This window comes from Bubalus kerabau, chromosome 4 (assembly GCF_029407905.1).
Source record: "Bubalus kerabau isolate K-KA32 ecotype Philippines breed swamp buffalo chromosome 4, PCC_UOA_SB_1v2, whole genome shotgun sequence".
Taxonomy (NCBI): Eukaryota; Metazoa; Chordata; class Mammalia; order Artiodactyla; family Bovidae; genus Bubalus; species Bubalus kerabau.
In genome coordinates, this window is record NC_073627.1 from 24344545 (window position 1) to 24365980 (window position 21436).

Below are 21436 nucleotides of genomic sequence, written 5' to 3' on the forward strand. Positions count from 1 at the left end.
TTGGATATGATTCCTTAACTAAACATTTATTTCTTGGCAAACAAAAGTGACTAGAACCTGCTAGATTAAATACTTATGGTTGGGAAAAAACTGAATGGGCTATTTTAGATTAAGGGAGATTTAAGAGGCCTAACAACTAAATCCAATTCATAATCCCTGACTGAGTCTGGTTTGAACAAATTAGCTCCACAAAAGACTGTTTTTTTATTCCGGCCACGCCATGGGGCTTGCTGGATCTTAGTTCCCCGACCAGGGATTGAATCTGGGCAACAACAGTAAAAGTGCCAAGGCCTAACCACTGGACTTCCAGGAACTCCCTACAAAAGATATTTTTGACATAACTGAAAAAACAAAATATGGACTGTTAGAAAATAATATATAATAATTCTGTCAGAGTATTTAGAGTCAAACATACTGATGTAATTTACTTTAAAATAAAGGCAGAAAAATAAGGGAGCAAATACAGCAAAATGTTAATTGTTACATAATGTTGATGTTAAAAGACCACATCCATGTTTCACTCTGCTAAATATCCTTCCTTTGACATTGAATGAAGTAATATTTTAATAAAATGCAACACAAAATGCTGGGAAACTATTTAAAACCCATAATTAACTATTGGATTAATCATACCTATCTCAATTTTTGTGTATAGTTTATGTTACCTCTTGGGGAATGAAAAGCCAGTTGACTTTTTTTAAAGGACTGGGGATATCTCAGGTGTTTGATAGCTCAGATCTAGCAGAAAAATGAGATAGAAGAGAGGGAAAAAAGGCTCTTCTATGAGGTGCTCCTCAAAATCTGAGCAATAGGACAAAATATTAAAACCAGGTAACTACTAGTAACAAAATTTTACATTAAATCAACTCAACATTCCTAGTAAAGATTATGGGCACCTTACCCACTTGTCCCATACCTCATGACATTTTAAGTTCAATTTATAAGCAATTTCTGAGAAAAGCAAAAGGAAAGAAATAGCTGTCTTGAGTCCTATATTGAGACAAAAAGGGTTCCTCAAATTCCTTGGCATCCTTACTTTGATCCCAAGACTCAATGTAAGTTCTACTATGGTACGACTTAAAAGTTAAAATGGCAATAGAGGCACTTTCTTGGTGATCCAGTGGTTTAAGAATCAGCCTGCCAATGCAGGGAACACGGGTTTAATACTTGCTCTGGGATGATTCCATTTGCAGCAAAGCAACTAAGCCTGTGCACCACAACTATTAAGCCCAAACTCCGCAACCAGAGAAGCCACAGCAGTGAGAAGAAGCCTGCACTCCGCAGCTAGACAGTAGCCATTGCACACTGCAACTAGAGAGAGTCCAGGTGTAGCAACAAAGACCCAGTACAGCTAAATAAATGAATAAAATTAGCAATTAATTAATTAAATAAATAAAAATTTTTAAAAGATGGTGGAAATGATAAAATGTATTAAAAAAAAAAATAGCAATAGATATATGGTTATGGAAAATCAGGCTAGACCTAAGTATCACCAGAACCTAGTTTATTTCCTAATCCATCCCCGTACCCTCTTACTCTCAGTAGATAACCTTCTTCGCTGGAAACAGATGTCATCTGTTAGGTGGGAGCTATTTAACATTGTTTTACCTATACTTATTTACACCTCTAACCTTGCTTTCTCCTTTTCCTTCAATTACAGAAAAAATGTGTCAATCTCTTTTCCTGTTCAAGGATAATCCATACTACCACTTCTGGCTTTGATGCCATCTCCTCTAGAACCTCATTCCTTTAAATTACTTTGGTTCTTTCCTGAATCGTCAACTTTCCCGTTTATTTTCTTTTTCCTTAGCATTTAAATATGCTCAAAGCTCTGCATCCTTAATAAAAAATTAATAAAAACAAACAAAGTCACAACTACAATCACCTTCCCATTAATTATGCTACCTACCCACTTACCCCACACTTTCACCACTGACCTTTTTTGTTTTCAGATTCTCTTCTTGGGTCTTAAAACCTATTTACATCACCTGACATCTATAGCCATGCATTCCTTAAACCTGCTAATTTTGCATTCATGATATTTCCTTATTTTCTTCTGATCTATCTGACCAGTTTCTCAGGTTTCATCTTCTCATATCTTTTCTATGCTTGCTAACTCCTGAATCTACACTGCTAGTTTGAAACTCGCATGTGATCATATGCCTTACTTGGTATCACTACCCTGGATATATTACAGTACCCTGAATATATTACAGTATGGGGTTTCCTCTTTTGTCTCATGCATCCTATTCTTCCTGTATTCCCTATATTGACCACTGTACCACCCATCTAGTTTCTCAAGTGAGAAATCTGTGAGTACATTGATTGATTCCCCACCATTTACTCTCTCATCAAGTCTACTAATCTACCAAGTCCATGCTGTCCATCCTCTACTAGCAATGCCTTGGTTAGTTTAAGTTCAGACCATTTCTTATGACATTTTTAGTAAGTCTGTGTGCCCCCAGTCCATACCCTATATAGTGACCATTCAGTGACTTTTCTAAAGCAGAAGACTAATTGGTCTCTCCTATATCTAAAATAATTTGGTTTTATTTATAGTTGTGTAATTAAGATAAATATCACGAAGCCCAACCCCGGTCTCCTCCCTCTCTTATCGACTGTTTTCCCTCCTTCATCCAGCTGAGGACTCCTCTCTGGGCTATCTCACTCAAAAGTCTCTGTGTAGACACTAAATCGGCAAGAGTAGAGGCTGGCTGGATCAGACTAGACTATGAGACTCCTGCAACCTGCTTAGAAAACTGAAAAGAAAATTCACTTTAGTCTAGAAGCTCACCAGCTTCCTGAACTCAGGAAGTTAGGGACAGAGAGGGGCTAGACCCACCAGAATGGACACCAAACAAGACTGCAATTATTTCCTGGCGTGACACATCCCCCAACAGAAGAGCAAAAGGAACAGAAGAAAGTATATTAAAACTATAGTCCAGAAAACTGCAAGATGATAGCCATCATCATTAAAGTTTTTGATGCATTATTACTGTATATACAGATGGTTTTAACCAAGTGCAGCTTCAATAAGAATTGTGGTGGGTCACAGATATAGTGACAGAAAGGAATCTTTTAATATCACGTTTTATCTCATAAAGGTATTTAAGTATAAATAATAATTCTACAGTAATTTGGACAATTAATGAAATGCATTAATTATATAATATGAAAACAAAAAATTAACCAGCACCTCTTAATGGCTGTCTCTTATAAATAAAATTTAAATCGGCTCCTCGCAACTGCCCAGCTTCATCTCGCCATTGTGTGTTTCACTCTTCTTGCCCTAGCAATACTGACTCCTTTTCCAGTTTTTCAAACATGCTATGTTATTTTCACATTTATGTGCTTTTGTAAATTTTGTGAATTTGTAAATGTGAATTTGTAAATTCAATCTCTTTTGCCTAGAAATGTGACCCTCTGTTGTCATTCTTTCTGGTAAATTCCTATTCATTCCTTTAAATCCATCTTCCCAGATGCTCCCAAATCTGGGGGTGGGGGGGAGTTTAATAAATGTTTACAGAAATAAGCAATTTATTTGTTTAGCTTCCCTACTAAATGCAACTCTCCAGGGACCAACCATCCAACATGGGACTTTAGGTGCTAAAACCAGGACAGTCCTGGGCAACCCTGAAGAGTTGGGTCACCCAACTCCACAAAGATAGGAAACATGTCATAGTCATTCTATATTCCCATCTATTAATAGATAATGTTTGTTAAACAGAACTGAACAGAAATATTTAATACAAAGGGTGCATGAGACAAGTTCAGTTCAGTTCAGTCATTCAGTTGTGTCCGACTCTTTGCGACCCCATGAACTGCAGCACGCCAGGCCTCCCTGTCCATCACCAACTCCCAGAGTTTACCCAAACTCATGTCCATTGAGTCGGTGATGCCATCCAACCATCTCATCCTCTGTCGTCCCCTTCTCCTTCTGCCCTCAATCTTTCCCAGCATCAGGGTCTTTTCAAATGAGTCAGCTCTTTGCATCAGGTGGCCAAAGTATTGGAGTTTCAGCTTCAACATCAATCCTTCTAATGAACACCTAGGACTGATCTCCTTTAGGATGGACTGGTTGGAACTCCTTGCATCAAAGATGGCTATAAAAAGCCTAATTACCTACAGAACCAACACTGGCCTTATTTCAACGGTCCCAGACTTGCTTTTTATTCCTCAATATGTAGGGCTATTACTCAAGGCTACTGTGAGTAACAAATGATATCACCAATTCACTTTAAGCAAATAGCCAAAGAGGAAAGAAGCAGATGATAAAAACTTCTGAAAGATTAACACTGTTCTTTACCAAATTCCTGTCTGTCTATGCTATTAAAACCCAGGAGTAAGTGCTGGCAGTGGAGGAGAAGGGGACGACAGAGGATGAGATGGCTGGATGGCATCACCAACTCGATGGACATGAGTTTGGGTGAACTCCGGGAGTTGGTGATGGACAGGGAGGCCTGGCATGCTGCAATTCATGGGGTCGCAGAGTCAGACACGACTGAGCAACTGAACTGAACTAAACTGAAGTGTTGGCAGAAAGGTCAGTCCCCAACTACAACTGTGTTTACTCTGAAATTCGTTAACTAAAAAAGTCTCAAAAGCAGCTATAAGAGCAGGTTTCTCTCAATGAAACAAAGGAGAATTTCCTTAACTCAATGTGTGTAGGAATTTGCCTAGGACCACAAAAGTATTACTATGGCAAAAGCTCTCTGAATATTCCTGTAGGATGTGAGTGATTCTCTAAAATGTTTGCATTTAAAAAAACCTTTACAAATAAAATAAAAAATACCTTTACAATCCTATCTCCTTTAGCTCCTTACCAAGACTGAGTCTGAGACTGCTGATAAAAATATCCGATCACAAGTTGTTCCTAAGGTACAGACATCAGATGTACATAAACACAAACACTGCATTATTGGGTCTATCTATAACTCTTTAATTAATTAGCTGAAACTAAGGGTGTCAGAAGAGAGGGAGAAAATGCTTAACCTCATATGGTTACTATGTTACCTGTTGTTCAGCAAAATGTTAGAACACTTAATATCCCGATGCAGGAAATTCTTTTTGTGACAGTAATCCAATCCTTCCATTAGCTGTTTCATGAATGACTTGATATGGTCCTCAGAAAAGTGCACCAAACCAGATTCCAGAAGTCCCATTAAGTCATGGTCCATATATTCAAATACAAGGTAAAAGGCTCCTACGCAAGATGAAAGAAAAAATTTAGAAAAGAGAAAAAGGATGCTGAAATAATGATGCCTTAATTTTTATATAATTTTGGAGTTGACCATAAGCTCTCTAGAAAAAGATGTTTAACTTTATATATGAAAAAACTAAAACTCCAGCAATGGAGTAACTTGCCCATTTTAATAATAAATAACAGAACTACTATTTGAATTAATCTTCTGACCCACAGTCTGGTGCTTTTTGGACTACTTACGTCTTGAAGGGGACAACTCCCCCAATTAGGCTGTATAACTAGTCTTTTATGATCTAAATCAGTTGGCAAATTACAGACTGCTTGGGGCAAATCCCTTCTGTCTACTGCTGTAAATAAAGTTTTATTTGTAACATACAACCATGCCCATTTGTTACACACTCTCTGAGACAACTTTTGTAGAAGTCTTTACAGAAGTGCTCACAGCACTCACATAATATGCCAGGGGTGCATTTAGTACAGACTATTAATGAAATTTATAGTATTTAAGAACTGAAAGAAAAATGAATCATTCAACATCCTACATTTAAAAGTAGGTAAAAGGCTAAGAGAATTGTAAAAGATTTGAAATCCACATTATCTTTAACATAAAGGTATGGATTCTTAGTCTAGAGGGTAGGCTTCAAGGACTCTGAAATAGCATATAACATTTTAAATGTTTTTTTTGAAGAATGAATCCATGAGATACTTTAAAAGGTCCATGACTGTCAAAAAGTTAACAACCATTGGATTAAAGGAATACCTTAGCTTTAGTTAAGCCCTCCTACAAAAAAGAAAACACTAAAATTGCAAAAAAGTGGATAAAGGATACAAAGGGACAACTCAAGAAAGAGAAAAATAAGTAAAATTCATAGACAAGGGAAAAAACTTGTCTTGTCTAAGGGAAAAATACCAATCCAAAATAATGGTATCACTCATACTTCACCTATCAGATGACAGTTTTTTAAAAAGATAAATTCAACATTATGGAGGATTAAGTGAGATGGGACTCACTGGTGGGACATAAATTATTATGCAATCTACAATTAAATATGAAAATTCCTTTCACCAAATAATTCTATTTCTAGAAAACTATATTAAGAAATAAATCAAAATGCAAAGATTTATGCAAAGATGCTCAATGCAGTGCTATTATAATATTTTTTTAAACTGACAACTAATTGCTCAACAAGGACTGGTGAAATTAAATTTGGATTCATTTATCTTCATGCACAGTCATTAAAACATGTTAATGATACAGGAAATAGCTTACAGCAAGTTATAAAACACTAAATATACCTTGATCTCAGTTATGTTAAAATAAATACAATATCTATGAAGTACTAGAAAGAAATATGCCAAAATATTAATATTATATAGTGATTATCTATGGATGGTAGTATACTGGAAGGGAGTGGGAGAGAAGTGATTGCCATTTTCCTTTTCTTATTCATCTACATTTTCATTTCTTCCACAATAGGTATGCATCACATCCATTCATTATTTTTTTGTGATAAAAAAAAAAAAATTTATTATTTGGCCATTCCGCACAGCATGTTAGTTTCCCTGACCATGGATTGAACCTGTGCCCACTTCAGTGAAAGCATGGAGTCTCAAGGAAGTCCTCGATTATTTTATGATTTTTTTTTAAGAAAAAGAATTTGAACAGTATATAGTAAATTACTTACACAGTACAGAATGATATGGATAAAAGCAAGCACCTGTCCAAAAGCAACCAATTAACATTTTCTTATGCATCTTTACTCTGTATTATTTTTATAATCAGAAAAGGTTAAAAAACGCACCCAGAAATATACCTAGTATACTTAATTCTATTCCAATCTAACTTTCATAAATTTATCTAAGCAGAATTTCCTTTTCTTTAAAACTACTTCTGCCAAACTTAAGAGATACTACTCCCTTAATGCTAATACCTCTGAGGCTCTGTAAAGAAGTCCAACTTAACTTTAACCAATACCCTCCTAATTTTAAGTATTTCAATCATATTTTCTCTTAATATCCCAGGCTATATTCATATATGCCATCTCTTTACAGCTGCCCATTTCTAAACCTTCAGATTTATTTTAACAGAAGTTGGCTGGATGTCATAGATAGACTACAACAATTTTATTCCCCAAAGACAAGTTACAAATCCAGGAAAACCACAATGTGACCTGAAGAAAATTGGTTTAGAAATACCTGCTTTGGATTCTAAACTGTATGAGCACAAAGCTACGTTTAAAAAAAAAAAGATGCATATAAATGAAGGAGGGCTTCCCAGTAGCTCAGCTGGTAATGAATCTGACTGTAATGCAAGAGACCCCGGTTCTGGTTCTGGGTGGGGAAGATCCCCTGAAGAAGGGCTAGGCGACCCACTCCAGTATTCTTGGGCTTCCCTGGTGGCTTCAGATGGTAAAGAATCTGCCTGCAATGTGGGAGACCTGGGTTTAAACCCTGGATTGGGAAAATCCCCTGGAGGAGGGCATGGCAATCCACTCCAGTATTCTTGCCTGGAGAATCCCCATGGATACAGTAACCTGGCGGGCTACAGTCCATGGGGTGGCAAAGAGTTGGATATGAATGAGTGACTAAGCACAGCATAAATGAAAGAAGGATGAAAACATGAGAATAATTGTCTAATCTGGGTTTTAACTTTCATTACTATTATTGTAATTTGTGAAAAACAAAAAACCCAAAAAGAACACTTCAAAATGTTGCTCCATTTTGAAGGAGAATCCTACATTTTTTTATGTGCTCGCCTTATTAGGTGTTACAGAACTCTAACTGTAATGATTAACAATCATTTCAAAAGTGTAAGAGCACACTGATGAGGATGGACGGACATTTTATAAAATACGCACTGTTCAGCATAAGAGCAATGTATTAACATCTTAATTTTGATATGAATTAAAGAAGCTGGATTTGTTTAGTACAACCTATTAAAAAACACAAACATGCAAACAAGCTAAGAAAGGGAAATAAAATGTACCAATCTACCATACAGAAACATGATTCTTTGCTAGTACCTTTGTCCTTCTTGAAATCCAGTGCATCCTGTTTATCTGTGACAATTTCCTTCATGTTAACAACGCTTCGGTGGATCAGCTGACGAAGGATTTTGATCTCACGAATGGCTGTGATTGGGAAGCCCTCTTTTTCATTGTCCAGTCTCACCTTCTTCAGGGCCACTAGCTCTCCTGTTACAGCAAATTCAAACAGTTTTATCATAATTAGCATTTTCTGGCCACCATCATGAATCAACCAATATATGCTCTTGCTCTGATAAACTTAATGCCTACTTTAATGCTACATGCAAGATATTTTATATTGTTTTTTTTTAAAAATCCCCAGGTCCCCTGTCTTATCTTTGATTTTTAAATGACTTTAAAATTTTAATTCAATATTTGATTAGGCCTAAAAATTTTGGATTATTAAAATATACCAAAAATTCAACTACTTCCTTTTATTTTCAAGGACTAACTCCTTACCAAACAAAGAGCAACTTACAAATTTTATTTTTACCTCTTCTTAAATCCCCCAAAACATTTTCAGTGGACAACCAGAAGGAAGGTTTTTAGAGGGTAATAATTATATTATGCTTTTGGAAAATTTTGGTCTATTTTGTAACTTTTGGAGACCAAATTAGAACTCAAAGTTTACTTTTGCTAAATCCACTTAAAGCAGTAGTACCGCTAAATTTTTAACCTTCTGATGTCTAGAATTTTTTGGCATTATTTACCTGTGTCTTTGTCCTTGGCTTTATATACCTGGCCATAAGTTCCCTCTCCAATAATCCCAATAATGTCAAACTTGTCCACACAGCGTTTCCCCCAGTCACTTTCTGTTTGTCTTCTTTCTCCGTAACGCGGACAACAAATTCTAAAAAAGGCAAAACAAAAAAATAAAACAAACAAAAAAGTTGCTCTAAAAATTTAAGTGTTTTGTTTTGTTTTTTTTTCTGCATCACACAGTTTGTGGAATCTTGTTTCCCAACCAGGGATCAAACCCATGACCTTCAGTGGAAGCTCAAGAGTACTAACCATGCCAAGGAATTCCCTAAGTGTATTCAAAAAGAACAAAACAGAATTCTTTTATGATGATTTCTCTGATTCCTGGGTCTTTTATCAGTTTCTTTATTAAAAAGGCAGGATTCAAATAATATAAAATAAATAGTAAACAGTCTCTCACAGTGGCTGAGATTTTTCTTTTTTTTGCCTCAGGAAGACATAAGATCAAATAATAGAATTGCTACTTACTTTCTAACTTCTTACTGGCTTCCTCAACTATAGAATGGGAAAATAATCCCTACATCATAGGGTTACTATAAAAGTAAAATATAAAACTTTGGCAATAATATATGCTCAATAAACGGCAACTGTTTTTCTTACTAAGAGAAGAAGGCTAACAATCAGAAGATCAAACTCAGATTCTACTACATTATGACATTGCAACTCATGTAGTTCAGGGGAAAAAAAACCCACATCTATTAATTCCTCATTAATATGTACATGGTTGACATCCTCTGAATACAACGATTTCTTTCTTCTTTAATACTCTAAGTAGTATGAACTCAAAAGATACCGTGGGATCAATGTTCATGGTAAACTTGAACTTGGGAAATTATTACTTTTCTAAAAAACATGACAAAGTATCTGGGGATGTAGATGAACGAATTTTATCTGTGAAAATGAAGCAAGATCTACATTAGGCCCAATCCTCTATGATCCTAATGGTGTAGGTTGTGGTCCAAAGGTAGGGATGGATCCTGCCAAAAACTCACTTTGGTCTCTTTTTGTATGGTTGCTGAGGTGGTGTGATTGCCTTTGGTTCTGGAGAGTCTGGGGGAGATGGATCCCCACCAGGGAGCTCTGGAGGGAGAGGGAGGTCTGTGAGTAGGTGACGTGGTCTTTGTTCCTTCTCTTTCTTCACAGGTTTTGAAGGTAGAGTTTCTTTCGGACTAAACAACAGAGAGGAAAAAAAGAAAAAGATCACAATTACTTAAAGAATGTGCAAATAAAACTCAAAGATTGTAATGTCTGGTTATTAAAAGGTTACAAAGATTTTACTTTTAAGGGAAAAGCCCCTGTAATATAACATAAAGAAACGGAGTTTAGTCACAGTTCAAGAGACTTGGATTTTGCAAAAAGAAATCTATAGTATATTAAAAAAAAAAAAAAAACTTGGATATTATTTGTAGAAACTTTAATAAACTCTTTAATGTCCTCCCGAAGAGGCTATCTGGATTTTTATTGAGATGAAATAAGATACAGGAAGTTATAATCTTAAATTTGCAAAGCACCATGGCAAACCTCCTCTAAAGATTTCAATAATGATGGAAAGTCCAACAGTGTAATACTACTATGTTACTAAAGATGTGGAGAGAAACTTTGCTGAAAAAGCAAAGAGTATTTTAGAGTGTTTTGTAAGAAATACAGCTAAGCTGGAGATCAAAATAAATGAAAAATTCACTGATTTATTCTACTGGTTGGGAAGAAAAGGCAATCACATTCAACCACCCAAAATGGATAAATAACTCTCAAACTAAGAATCTAAGGAGAACGAGTCCAAGAGACTATTTCAGAATCATTAAAGCACTGGTGGCTCAAATGGTAATGGTAAAGAACCTTCCTGCCAATGCCGAAGACACAGGTTCAATCCCTGGGTTGGGAAGACCCCCTGGAGAAGGAAATGGCAACCCATGCCAGTATTCTTGCCTGGGAAATTTCCTGGAAAAAGGAGCCTAGTGGGCTACAGTTCATGGGGTCACAAGAGTCAGACACGACAATGACTAAACAACAACAACAAAGTACTGGCAGCAGAAAGCCTCTCCAGCAAATTATAATAGTCCGTGGGGGAACAAAAGGGATGGCTTTTCTGGAATAGATTAGAAAATTCAATTTTCAGATATAATTTTTTAACCACCTCTACTTATGAGTAAAAAAAGGATTTTGTGCCATGCATGTCCTCAGGAAAAATAGGCAGCATACTAATTCATGTCTAGAGATAAAACCATGATAGTCTTTTGTATTCCATCACAGTATCAGAAGATTAAAATGCATCTGAGAATCCTAACCACAGTAGAAACCTCTTCTACTTTTTCAGCAAGTGGTTATTAAGAGAAAACTTTCATAAATACTTACATAGAACCATAAACACATCTAAGGGATAATACAGCTATCCCTTGCAACCTATCTTTTTAAAGCATACTGCTACCTTCAGTGTGTGAAACACAATCTCAAAAGCTACTACTTCCTATTATTTTTCATCATTTTAATCTCAAAAATCATACAAAATAACAGAATCTAGTTTGTACCATATTAACCAGAACTGGGGTAGTCAAGGTAGAGCAAAACGATCATCTAAAATTTTCTGTTAAATTACTGATAGTGATGAACACACACCAACCTGCAATAAGATTTTTCTACCCTGAAACAAAGTCTGTTACAAGAAAACTCTTGGGTCAGGATGTCATATAGATTTTTTAAATTTCCCCAATTTTTAAGACATTCAGAAAAGAAAATTCCTAATTTTTCAACTACTATGTCAAAATACTTTTTATAAAATTCAATTCATGATTCAAAAATAAAGTCTAGCTTGGTTCTGTGTCACTAGAATTAAATTAACTGAATTCTTTCACCATCATTTCATGTAAGTTCAGTCTATATTTTACATTTACATCTTATTTTCTCCAAAATTTATGAGTTCAAATATTATTTGCTATTGTGAAAATGTACATTGCTTCTAAAACATTGTATTTCAGTCTGTTATTTCAAGAAAGAATGCGTGTTTGATGGGATATGTACTACCAGTTTAGAGCACTCAAGTTAAAGAGGTTAAATTTTGTTTCAACAAATTCCACATGTACCAAAAACCTTGCAATAACAATGCATAAGATAAAAATGATAAAATTGCAATGCTTAGAAATATTATGGTCTTTAGCCTTTAGTGTAGGGTACTCACTAAAATAAAGCTCTATATAGTTCTGAGAACATATGGTAGATGCAGAAAGGGTCTAACATAGTGGAAGAAATATTGTCGGAGAAGGCAACGGCACCCCACTCCAGTACTCTTGCCTGGAAAATCCCATGGACAGAGGAGCCTGGTAGGCTGCAGTCCATGGGGTCGCTAAGAGTCTGACACAACTGAGCGACTTCACTTTCACTTTTCACACTCATGCATTGGAGAAGAAAATAGCAACCCACTCCAGTGTTCTTGCCTGGAGAATCCCAGGGACAGGGGAGCCTGGTGGGCTGCCGTCTCTGGGGTGGCACAGAGTCGGACATGACTGAAGCAACTTAGCAAAAGCAGCAGCAAGTCATTACTTGAAGATTCAGTACCAGAAAGAACAGATTGACCCTATCAATATCAGTATTTCCTGCTTCTCCATTTATACCAGCAGATGGGTTCACTCATGGAGACAAGGTTGCATTAATGCCTGTGTATAATTTAAAAAAAAAAAAAAAAAAAAAAAGTTGTCAAATCCCAGAGTGCTCAAATTTTAGAATATGGATAGTCTCTTGGAATTTATGATGCTGGAATTTATTCTGTAGGTACAACGTAAACACCTCTGAGACGTCTTTACTGTTAATAAAAAAAATACGAATTTACATATGAACTACACAAAAAGAAAATTAGCTTTATTTTGGGCCATGTCACACAGCTTGTAGGTTCTCAATTCCCTGACCAGGGATGGAACTTGGGCCCACAGCAGTGGAAGCTTGGAGTCCTAACCACTGAAAGTCAGGGAATTCCCCAAAATTAATTTTTGTAATTTTCAAAATTTAAAATAAACTACTTTCAATATCCCCATCCCTGATGGCTCACTGCATAAAGAATCTGCCGGCAAGGCAGCAGACATAGGAGATATGGGTTCGATCCCTGGGTTGGGAAGATCCCCTGGAGGAAGAAATGGCAACACACTCTAGTATTCTTGCTTGGGAAATCCCATGGATAGAGGAGACTGGGTGACTAAACATGCACTTTAAATGTGGCCATTTATCTCATTCCTCTTAAAGAAGGTTGTTTAAAAAGTGATTTATTTTTATAAACTTCTATTAAAATTTGAATGAACACATTAAAAACATTCTATTAGCATTCTAATAGAATAAAAATAGAAAACAAGCATTCTATTAGCAAAATCCTAAATTCAAACCTGAATGTTTAATAGGTCTTTTATACAAGAGTTCAGTACTTTAAAAATACAGCCTTTAAGAATCCTGTAGACTCTACCCAAGTCTGACAAAACTCCAGATGAACCAGGCTATCCATAAAAATAGAGAAGAAAACAACATTTTAAAAACCCTATATGGTTAACTGAAAATTTAAAGAAGAGTATACAGATGATTGGACTTCCCAGGTGGCTCAGTGGTAAAGAACCTGCCTGCCAATGCAAGAGACATAAGAGATGCAGGTTTGATCACTGGGTCAGGAAGATCCCCTGGAGGAGGGCATGGCAACTCACTCCAGTATTCTTGCCTGGAGAATCCCATGGACAGAGCCACGGACAGAGCCTGGGCGGTGGGGGGGGCAGTTACAGTCCATAGGGTTGCACAGAGTCGGACACAACTGAAGCAATTTAGCTGCATATATGCATGATTTCCTTAAAAGAAGCATATCCCCATGACCAGCTATGTCTGTGAAGAATGCATTATATCAAAGTGGATGTTTGGAAGCCTTTGCTTCTAGAAATAAGAATTGTAGACTGTGAATCAGAAAGGTTTTTGCAAATACCATTAATTAAATTCACTCTTCTATTTAATACCTGGGTTTATATATTTCTGTTCAATATACATACTATACACACACACACACACACGTTTGAAAGAGAGATTAATTCTTTTCCCAAAAGGACAAATCCTCTAATACAAGCTTTATATCATCCATGTGACAAATAATTTCTTAACTACATGCCCAATTTCATTTCACACAAGCCCTGGCCTTGGTTCCTTCAGCAGTTTTACTTATTCAAATAATCAGTATTTAATGACTACATTCTATGTCTCATGTTTAAAATACTATAGACAATAAAAAGATGTATAAGTCACATTCTCAACATTTAAGCTCCTTCAGCCTCCTATGAGATAAAGTACAGAGGAACAGAAGTTCCATTCACAATGTTCAGATTTCTTCCTAAAAAGTCTTCTTACATAAAATTATTTTTTCAGGACTTCCCTGGCAGTTCAATGGTTAAGATTCAGCGCTTCCTATGCAGAGGGCACAAGTTTGATCCCTGGTTGAGTAACTAGGGTCCCAAATGCCACACGGCCAAAAAAAACTTTTTTTAAATTAATAAACAAATGTTTTTCATGTGAAAGGTGCAGCTAGTACATGGCACCAAATAAGTAAATGAAGACAAAAACAGAAAAGCCATCTTGAATTTTAAGTTAGTACATAGTGAAAAAATAAAATTGATATTGGAAGAAATCTTCACTTCCATTTTTCTACCTTTAATAAGGACTATTAAATGAAACAGTTACACTTTTGGAATCAGAATATGTAACAAAAATAATTTTTCTCACTTCTGTCTTGCGAGCGTTCTTAAAGACAGCTACACATACTCAAATAAGCACTGAATGATTTTACTTTACCCTTCATTTACAATCTGAAAGATAGAAATCTCTATGTGCCTTCTATCAAAATTGTTCCACATCTGCAAATCTGCACTCTACCCTGACTCATGGTAGATAGGTTCAATGTCTACTTGGTTAGCCAAGTAAACATTTCAAAAGGAAGGTTCCTAGCCACACTGATATGATTCTAGCCACTATGTCAACTAATATTTAAACAAGGTTCCCATGGAAAGATAGTGGCCTAGGTTCCCTCTGGATGACTTCTTTTTCAACAAAACTACAAAAATATATATTTTGTATCTATGATAAGTATATTGTGTACCTCAAACAAATTTTCCTACATAAATTTCAGGTTCTTTTCTTCTCCTTTGTAGTTCTCAGGATGTGGCAGATTCATTAATACCTATCAATATTAGAAAGAGCATGTGGAATTTTTCTTTAAAATCATATTTACCACTATATATAGTAATGGAGCCATTCATTTAAATAGTCTCTTTTCCCATCATTTATTGCACTTGCACCTTATAAAAAAGCACAGAGAGTAGTTTGAAAAACTATAGACCTAAAGGGCTGAAATGTATCACTATTTAAACTACTGCTGTCACCTGGAAAGTAATGGAAGCTTGCGAATTGATCTGGGATGCACGACTGATAATATTTATTTCTGTGCTTACAACGAAAACTTGTTGTATTAAGTGAAACTCATATTCTCTATAACAAGAGGGCAGAATCTCCATAGAAAAACAATAACCCGAAGACTGCCATGGTATATGTCACTGCTAAATCAAGTTTGTTTGGTTGTACTTGCCTAGCTAAGTCTGCCAAGAAATTAAACAAATATATTTCCTAATGTCTTCCATGAAATCAGACTCATGCTTCAAATCATTTCAGGTCTCAATAGTCAAGAGGATTCATTAAAATGAGAGCTCTTCTTATCACCACACTGTGAATTTATATTCTAATTAGCAAAGACTCTACATATTGTTTTTTTGCTTCTTAAGGATAATTTTTTTAAAGCATCAAGATGGAAAAAAGTCGATATAAAAGACATTTTTGGGACCACTTAGGATCTTAATATTATTATTATTGATATGCTACTGATATTATTCAATAAATGAATGCTTTTTAGGGTGATAAAGGTATTGTGATTATATAGGAAAGTGTTCTTGTTAGAAGAGACATGCTAAACTATTCAAAAAAGTCATAATATCTATAGTTTAAAAAATATGGTAAAAAATTAACTGGTCAATTTAGCTGAAGGGCATACAGGTGTTAATTTTTCTGCAGCTATGTAATACTGAAATTTTCAACGTAAAAATTTAAGGAGAAAAACACATGATTTTTAAAACTTTAAGTCAAAATTATTGATAAATACTCGTGAGAAAAAGGATTACTAGACCTCAAACTGTAATTATCTTTTCTAATCATGTCATACATAAGGACTTTTTCCACTGAAAACCTAACATCACAGGCATTTCCTATTCATGAAAGCATTCTAAACAGACACGCATCAGAACAATTTTGACAAAGCCTTGAGAACAAAAACTACATTACACTTAGATCAAGAGGGTTAAAATTTCCCAGTTAACTACAGTACTTACCTATCCATGTCATCATCTCCCAGTAATAAGGGTGGGAGGGGCAGAGGAGGCAACGTTGAAGTTTTTAGGTGTGGAATAGCAGCTGTTACAGATACTTGAGTCTTCACAGAAACCTGTACAGGGGGCTGAGAATTTGCCTGAGAGGACAGAGTAGATGTCCTTGGATGAACAGAGGGGGGCAAAGTTGAAGTACTTGAAGAAAGAACCTGACTAAATGTTGGCTGAGGAGGAGGCAGAGGTGGCTGCTGTGGAATAGCTGGCAGTGGAGGCAAAGGTGGCAAGGGGGGTGTCTGTGGTGGAGGGGTAGTAGTTGGTAAAGGAGGTGGAGAAGTAACTGTGGGAAGAGGAGGAAGGGTCTCCTTTTCAGATGTCTCTGTCTCTTTTGGAGTAACAATCTCCTCTTTCAGTGCTACAGGTTTAGAGTCTCTTGTTCCCTGTACTTTTGTATCTTTAAGAACAGGATGCTTCTCAGAGTTCTCATCCAACTTCACTTTCCCTGTATCTAAAGAATTTTTGACCTCTGTGTTTAGATGTGTTACATTCACCAGTTCAGTATCTGGGGCAGATTTTTCCAATTTTACACCTCTGGGTAATTTTTTAGGCTCCAAGCCTGAATCCTTAGCCTCCACTGAACTGTTCTCTTTTCTAGGCAAAAATATAGGTGAACCCTTGGATTCCTTCCCATCCATTTTTGCTGCTGCAGCAGCTGCTGCTCTTTCCTTCTTTTTCCTACTGAGTTCAGCTCCCAAGCTGGAGTTCAATGGAAGCCTGACAGGTGAGATACTGGAATGTCGACTGCGTGACCCGGATCTCTTCTTTTTACTATGAGAAGATGAGTGTCTTGAATATGCAGGACTTCTACTTCTAGACTTCATTGATTTTCTACTGGAAAAAGAAAAAAAAATTAAGTGGATACACTACAGCAATACGGAAGAAAACAGATTAGTTAAACTATGAAGAACTGTAACTAAAAAAACCCAGTTTGAGTACTTAGCAATCTTAAAAATATTGTTGTTGTTGTTGAGTCGCTCAGTCCTGTCTGACTCTTTGCGACCCCATGGACTGCAGCACACCAGGCTTCCTTGTCCTTCACTATCTCCGGGAGCTTGCTCAAATTCATGTTCATTGAGTCGATGATGCTATCTAATCATCTCATCCTCTGCCACCCTCTTCTCCTCCTGCCCTCAATCTTCCCCAGCATCAGAGCCTTTTCCAATGACTGGCTCTTCGCATTAGGTGGCCAAAGTATTAGAATTTCAGCTTTAGCATCAGTCCTTCCTATGAATATTCAGGGTTGATTTCTTTTAGGATTGACTGGTTTAATCGCCTTGCAGTCCATGGCACCCACTCTCAAGAGTCTTCTCCAGCACCACAATTTGAAAGCATCAATTCTTTGGCTCTCAGCCTTCTTTATGGTCCAACTCTCACATCCATACATGACTAATGGGAAAACCATACCTTCGACTATACAGACCTTTGTCGGCAAAGTGACGTCTTTGCTTTTTAATATGTTGTCTAAGTTTGTCATAGCTTTCCTTCCAAGGAGCAAGTGTCTTTTAATTTCACGGCTGCAGTCACCGTTTCCGAAGTGATTTTGAAGCCCAAGAAAATAAAATCTGTCACTGCTTCCATTTTTTTCCCCTTCTATTTGCCATGAAGTGATGGGACTGGATGGTACCATCAAATAATAATAATAATAATGTATCAATATTGGTTCACTAATTATAACAAATATAAGATATTAATAATAGGGGAAACTGAGTTTGAGGATATGAAAGAATTCTTTGTACTAGCTTCAGAATTTTTCTATAAATTTAAAAATGTTCTTTACTCTAAAAAATGGATTAGAAGGAAATAATCCTTCATGGTAACATATTTCAGTCATATAATCTAAAAATTATCCACTACTTATTCAACTGAAAGAAGATGGATGGATATTTTTTCCCATGTTAGAAAATATCCATATTCATGATTACTTTTAGAATTTTGGTTTAAATATCTGATAAAGTGAAAACATGATTTTTACAAGTCATACTTAATGCTAAACGTAGTAACTAGCACACTTCACCAAAACCTAAAATTTTAAACTAGAGAGCTATCTAATTGAGAAATCCCAGGAAAAGATTTTGTTCCTGAATCCCCGGTTTATAATTAAGTTGTGCCTATACTAAACAAACTCTCAAGATACAAGACTTAGGATTTACAAACTACGTAAACTGGAGAAACTGTCTTGCCAAAATAATTTATTAGATGTTCTTGAAACTATGATGGCTTCTAGTACTTTCAAATATAAAATGATTTCCAATAAACATTTTAGAAATTCATAAAGCAAGGTATTACTGCATGTTCAACTTATTTTCTCCATTATTAAGAAAGGATTGGGAAGTAAAATCTGGGAATCTAAAAGGCAGATTATTCTAAATTAAAATCCAACCCCCTCTTAATTCTTTTTGCTTTTTAATAAAGTCAAATGTATTACCGGCCTTCTCAGGTAGTGCTAGTGGTAAAGAACTTGCCTGCCAATGCAGGAGACATAAGAGACACAGGTTCGACCCTTGGGTCAGGAAGATGCCCTGGAGGAGGGCATGGCAACCCACTCCAGTATTCTTGCCAGGAGAATCCCCATGGACAGAGGAGCCTGGCAGGCTAAAATCCATGCGGTCACAAAGAGTCGGACACAACTGAAGGAACTCAGCAGGTACACAATGTGTCAAGTATGACTGGACAAAACATAATTTGCCCAATAGTCTAAAACAAATTGTTCCCATTTCAGATCTTCAATATCTCCCTTTTATGGTTGATCATTGGTAAGACTGATGTGATTCAAAATGTTTTAAAACAAATAGCATATACATGGTAGGGGAAACAACTCACATGATGTTAGTCATGATTTTCTTATACCCATAATGCCTTTTGGAAATTTTCTTCCAAAAGTTAATATAAAATAATCACTGGAATCAAACAACAACATTTATATGAACATGAGGATACAAGACAATGAAACTAGTTAAATGGATTTACTAAATACCCAGTTACTCTTAAGAAAACTAATACCTCTGTAAATAAAGTGGCTAAAACAAGAGGCTTTCTCTAAATTACAGACTGGGTTGAAACTAACATTATCTCAGGAAAACACTAAGTAATGTCAGAAACATGATCTACAAGCAACTGTTTCTTTAATCTTTCAGCATGACTAAATCTTCCTAAAGAACTCTGCTACAAATCCTTCAACTTCTGAGCAGAAGCTTACTGTAATAGGACATTTGGATGGCTATAAGTTACATAAATGTTAAAGTTGAGGTCCAGATCCACTCTTTGAGGAAAAAAGGGGGTAAAAGGGGGACAACAAATGGGTAAATTGTCTTCAAACAGTGAACAAAACTGTCTTCAATAACAAATGTATTTTTTCCCTGAATTAAGTTAGATTCCACCCATTTGAAATGAAATTGCTACTATTAATCACTACTAATATGGTGGATGCAAAGATCTTCAGAGTTTCTCTCAAAGCATTTTCAGTCTTTAAAAATGATATCGCTTGTTTAATTCTGCCTGTCTCTCTCAAGGCAAAAAATAATAATAATAATAACCAAGAAGACCATAAAAGGGATCTATATGTTCCCTACCCTAAGAAACTGAATGAGGAAAAATATGTACGTATGCACATATCACACACCTACAAACATGTAATGCTCTTTACTAGCCAACTAAAAATGTGCGTGTGACTCCAGGATTATTAGTGTTTATATTTGTGTCCTATAGGATCATGTTGTGTTTTCAATTCTTTCTTGATTTATTTTTGCCATTACTGCACTAATTTCAACTAAGTGAGTATAGGAAGAGAGAACTTGAGCTTTGAACCCAAAAGGAATTATTGCAAAAGCAGCTTGTTTTTACTGAAACTTGTTTTAGCCTCAATGCAATTCTGTATTCTCAAACCCCCTAACAATCAAAATTCTCAGAACAGCCTTAATGAAACTACTCCCTCAAGAAAACAAATATTCTGAGACTATTTCTTAGGCATCCTTAAAAAAAGCTAAGCAATTTTACAAATAGTACACTTAAGACATCTACTTCACTGTATATAAATTTACTTCTCATTCCTCCAGGAAAAAAAAGTGAACTCTAGCTAATGGTGTACATGCTAAAGTGTTTATAGTGAAGTATACTGATATATGCAACTTACTTTGAGATGAATCAAAACAAATGAAGATGGCTTGATGAAAAGATGGATAGAAATGATAAAATGTATATCAAGTATTAATTGTAGAATCTAGGTGGTACATATTTGAGTCCTGACTACAATAATAAAATGGAGGGGGAAAGCCTAAGGAACTTCATACTCGGACAGCTAGGAACTCTTTTAACTTGATGAATTCAAACTAGTTTATGAATAATTATAGCTTTAGGTCAGCAAAAATTACTCACATTGACATATAAAAGACATGGCATGGATTTTTTTCTAATTTCTCTACTAGTTTTCAACATTTTTCTCAGTCACTGATAAAACTTACTGACCAGGCACTGTACCTGGTTATGCACTCATATTTACTAATTAAACCTCGCAACTCTAGAACTAGGTAGTTATTACTCTCATTTCACACACAGAGAAGTTAAATTATATGCCAAAGGTTACAAAACAAGATTAGGATTCCACTCAGATGTGACTCCTAAGCTCAAGTTCTCCTTTTGTGGAAAATGGTAAGACTATAAAGAGGGAGGTACATACACCTCATCACTTAGGAACAAGAACAGTTTTCTGTATACAATTCACTCCAACAATTAAATTTCAAACTAACATGACTTTATCACCAAAAATATCACAGTGAAGATACTATTAGCATTTTTTTAAAGAAAGATTTTGAAAACTGCTGTAGACACAAGATAGTCAGTGGTGATGCTTGTAAAGAAAATAAAAGTATCCTTGGAACCAATTTCTGCCAGGTTATACCATAAAAGGGAAGAGCTAATCAGTTTAATTCCCACTAGAAACATCAAAGATGGGAGTCTTTTGTAAGTTATCTATAAAGAAATAAGTTGTCTATAAGGAAATAAACTTACAGGTCTGG

At 35.8% G+C, this 21436-nt stretch overlaps 1 protein-coding gene across 6 annotated transcripts in view; it reads right to left on the reverse strand.

The window, feature by feature from the left end:
* Positions 1 to 21436, reverse strand: part of CDK12 (cyclin dependent kinase 12) — a 63154-nt gene that overhangs the window by 38559 nt on the left and 3159 nt on the right. For 5 of the 6 annotated variants that reach the window (XR_008712940.1, XR_008712939.1, XM_055576000.1 and 2 more), the window contains exons 2-6: positions 16371 to 17255; positions 9981 to 10157; positions 8940 to 9079; positions 8227 to 8397; positions 5014 to 5203 (exon numbers count right to left, since the gene is read on the reverse strand). Coding sequence is in view for 4 of the 6 variants with exons in the window: in XM_055576000.1 (XP_055431975.1) it covers positions 5014 to 5203; positions 8227 to 8397; positions 8940 to 9079; positions 9981 to 10157; positions 16371 to 17255 (1563 nt within the window). In the remaining 2 variants the exon portion in view is untranslated. The remainder of the gene's footprint in view (positions 1 to 5013; positions 5204 to 8226; positions 8398 to 8939; positions 9080 to 9980; positions 10158 to 16370; positions 17256 to 21436) is intronic. The other variant, XM_055575998.1, reaches the window with a different exon arrangement.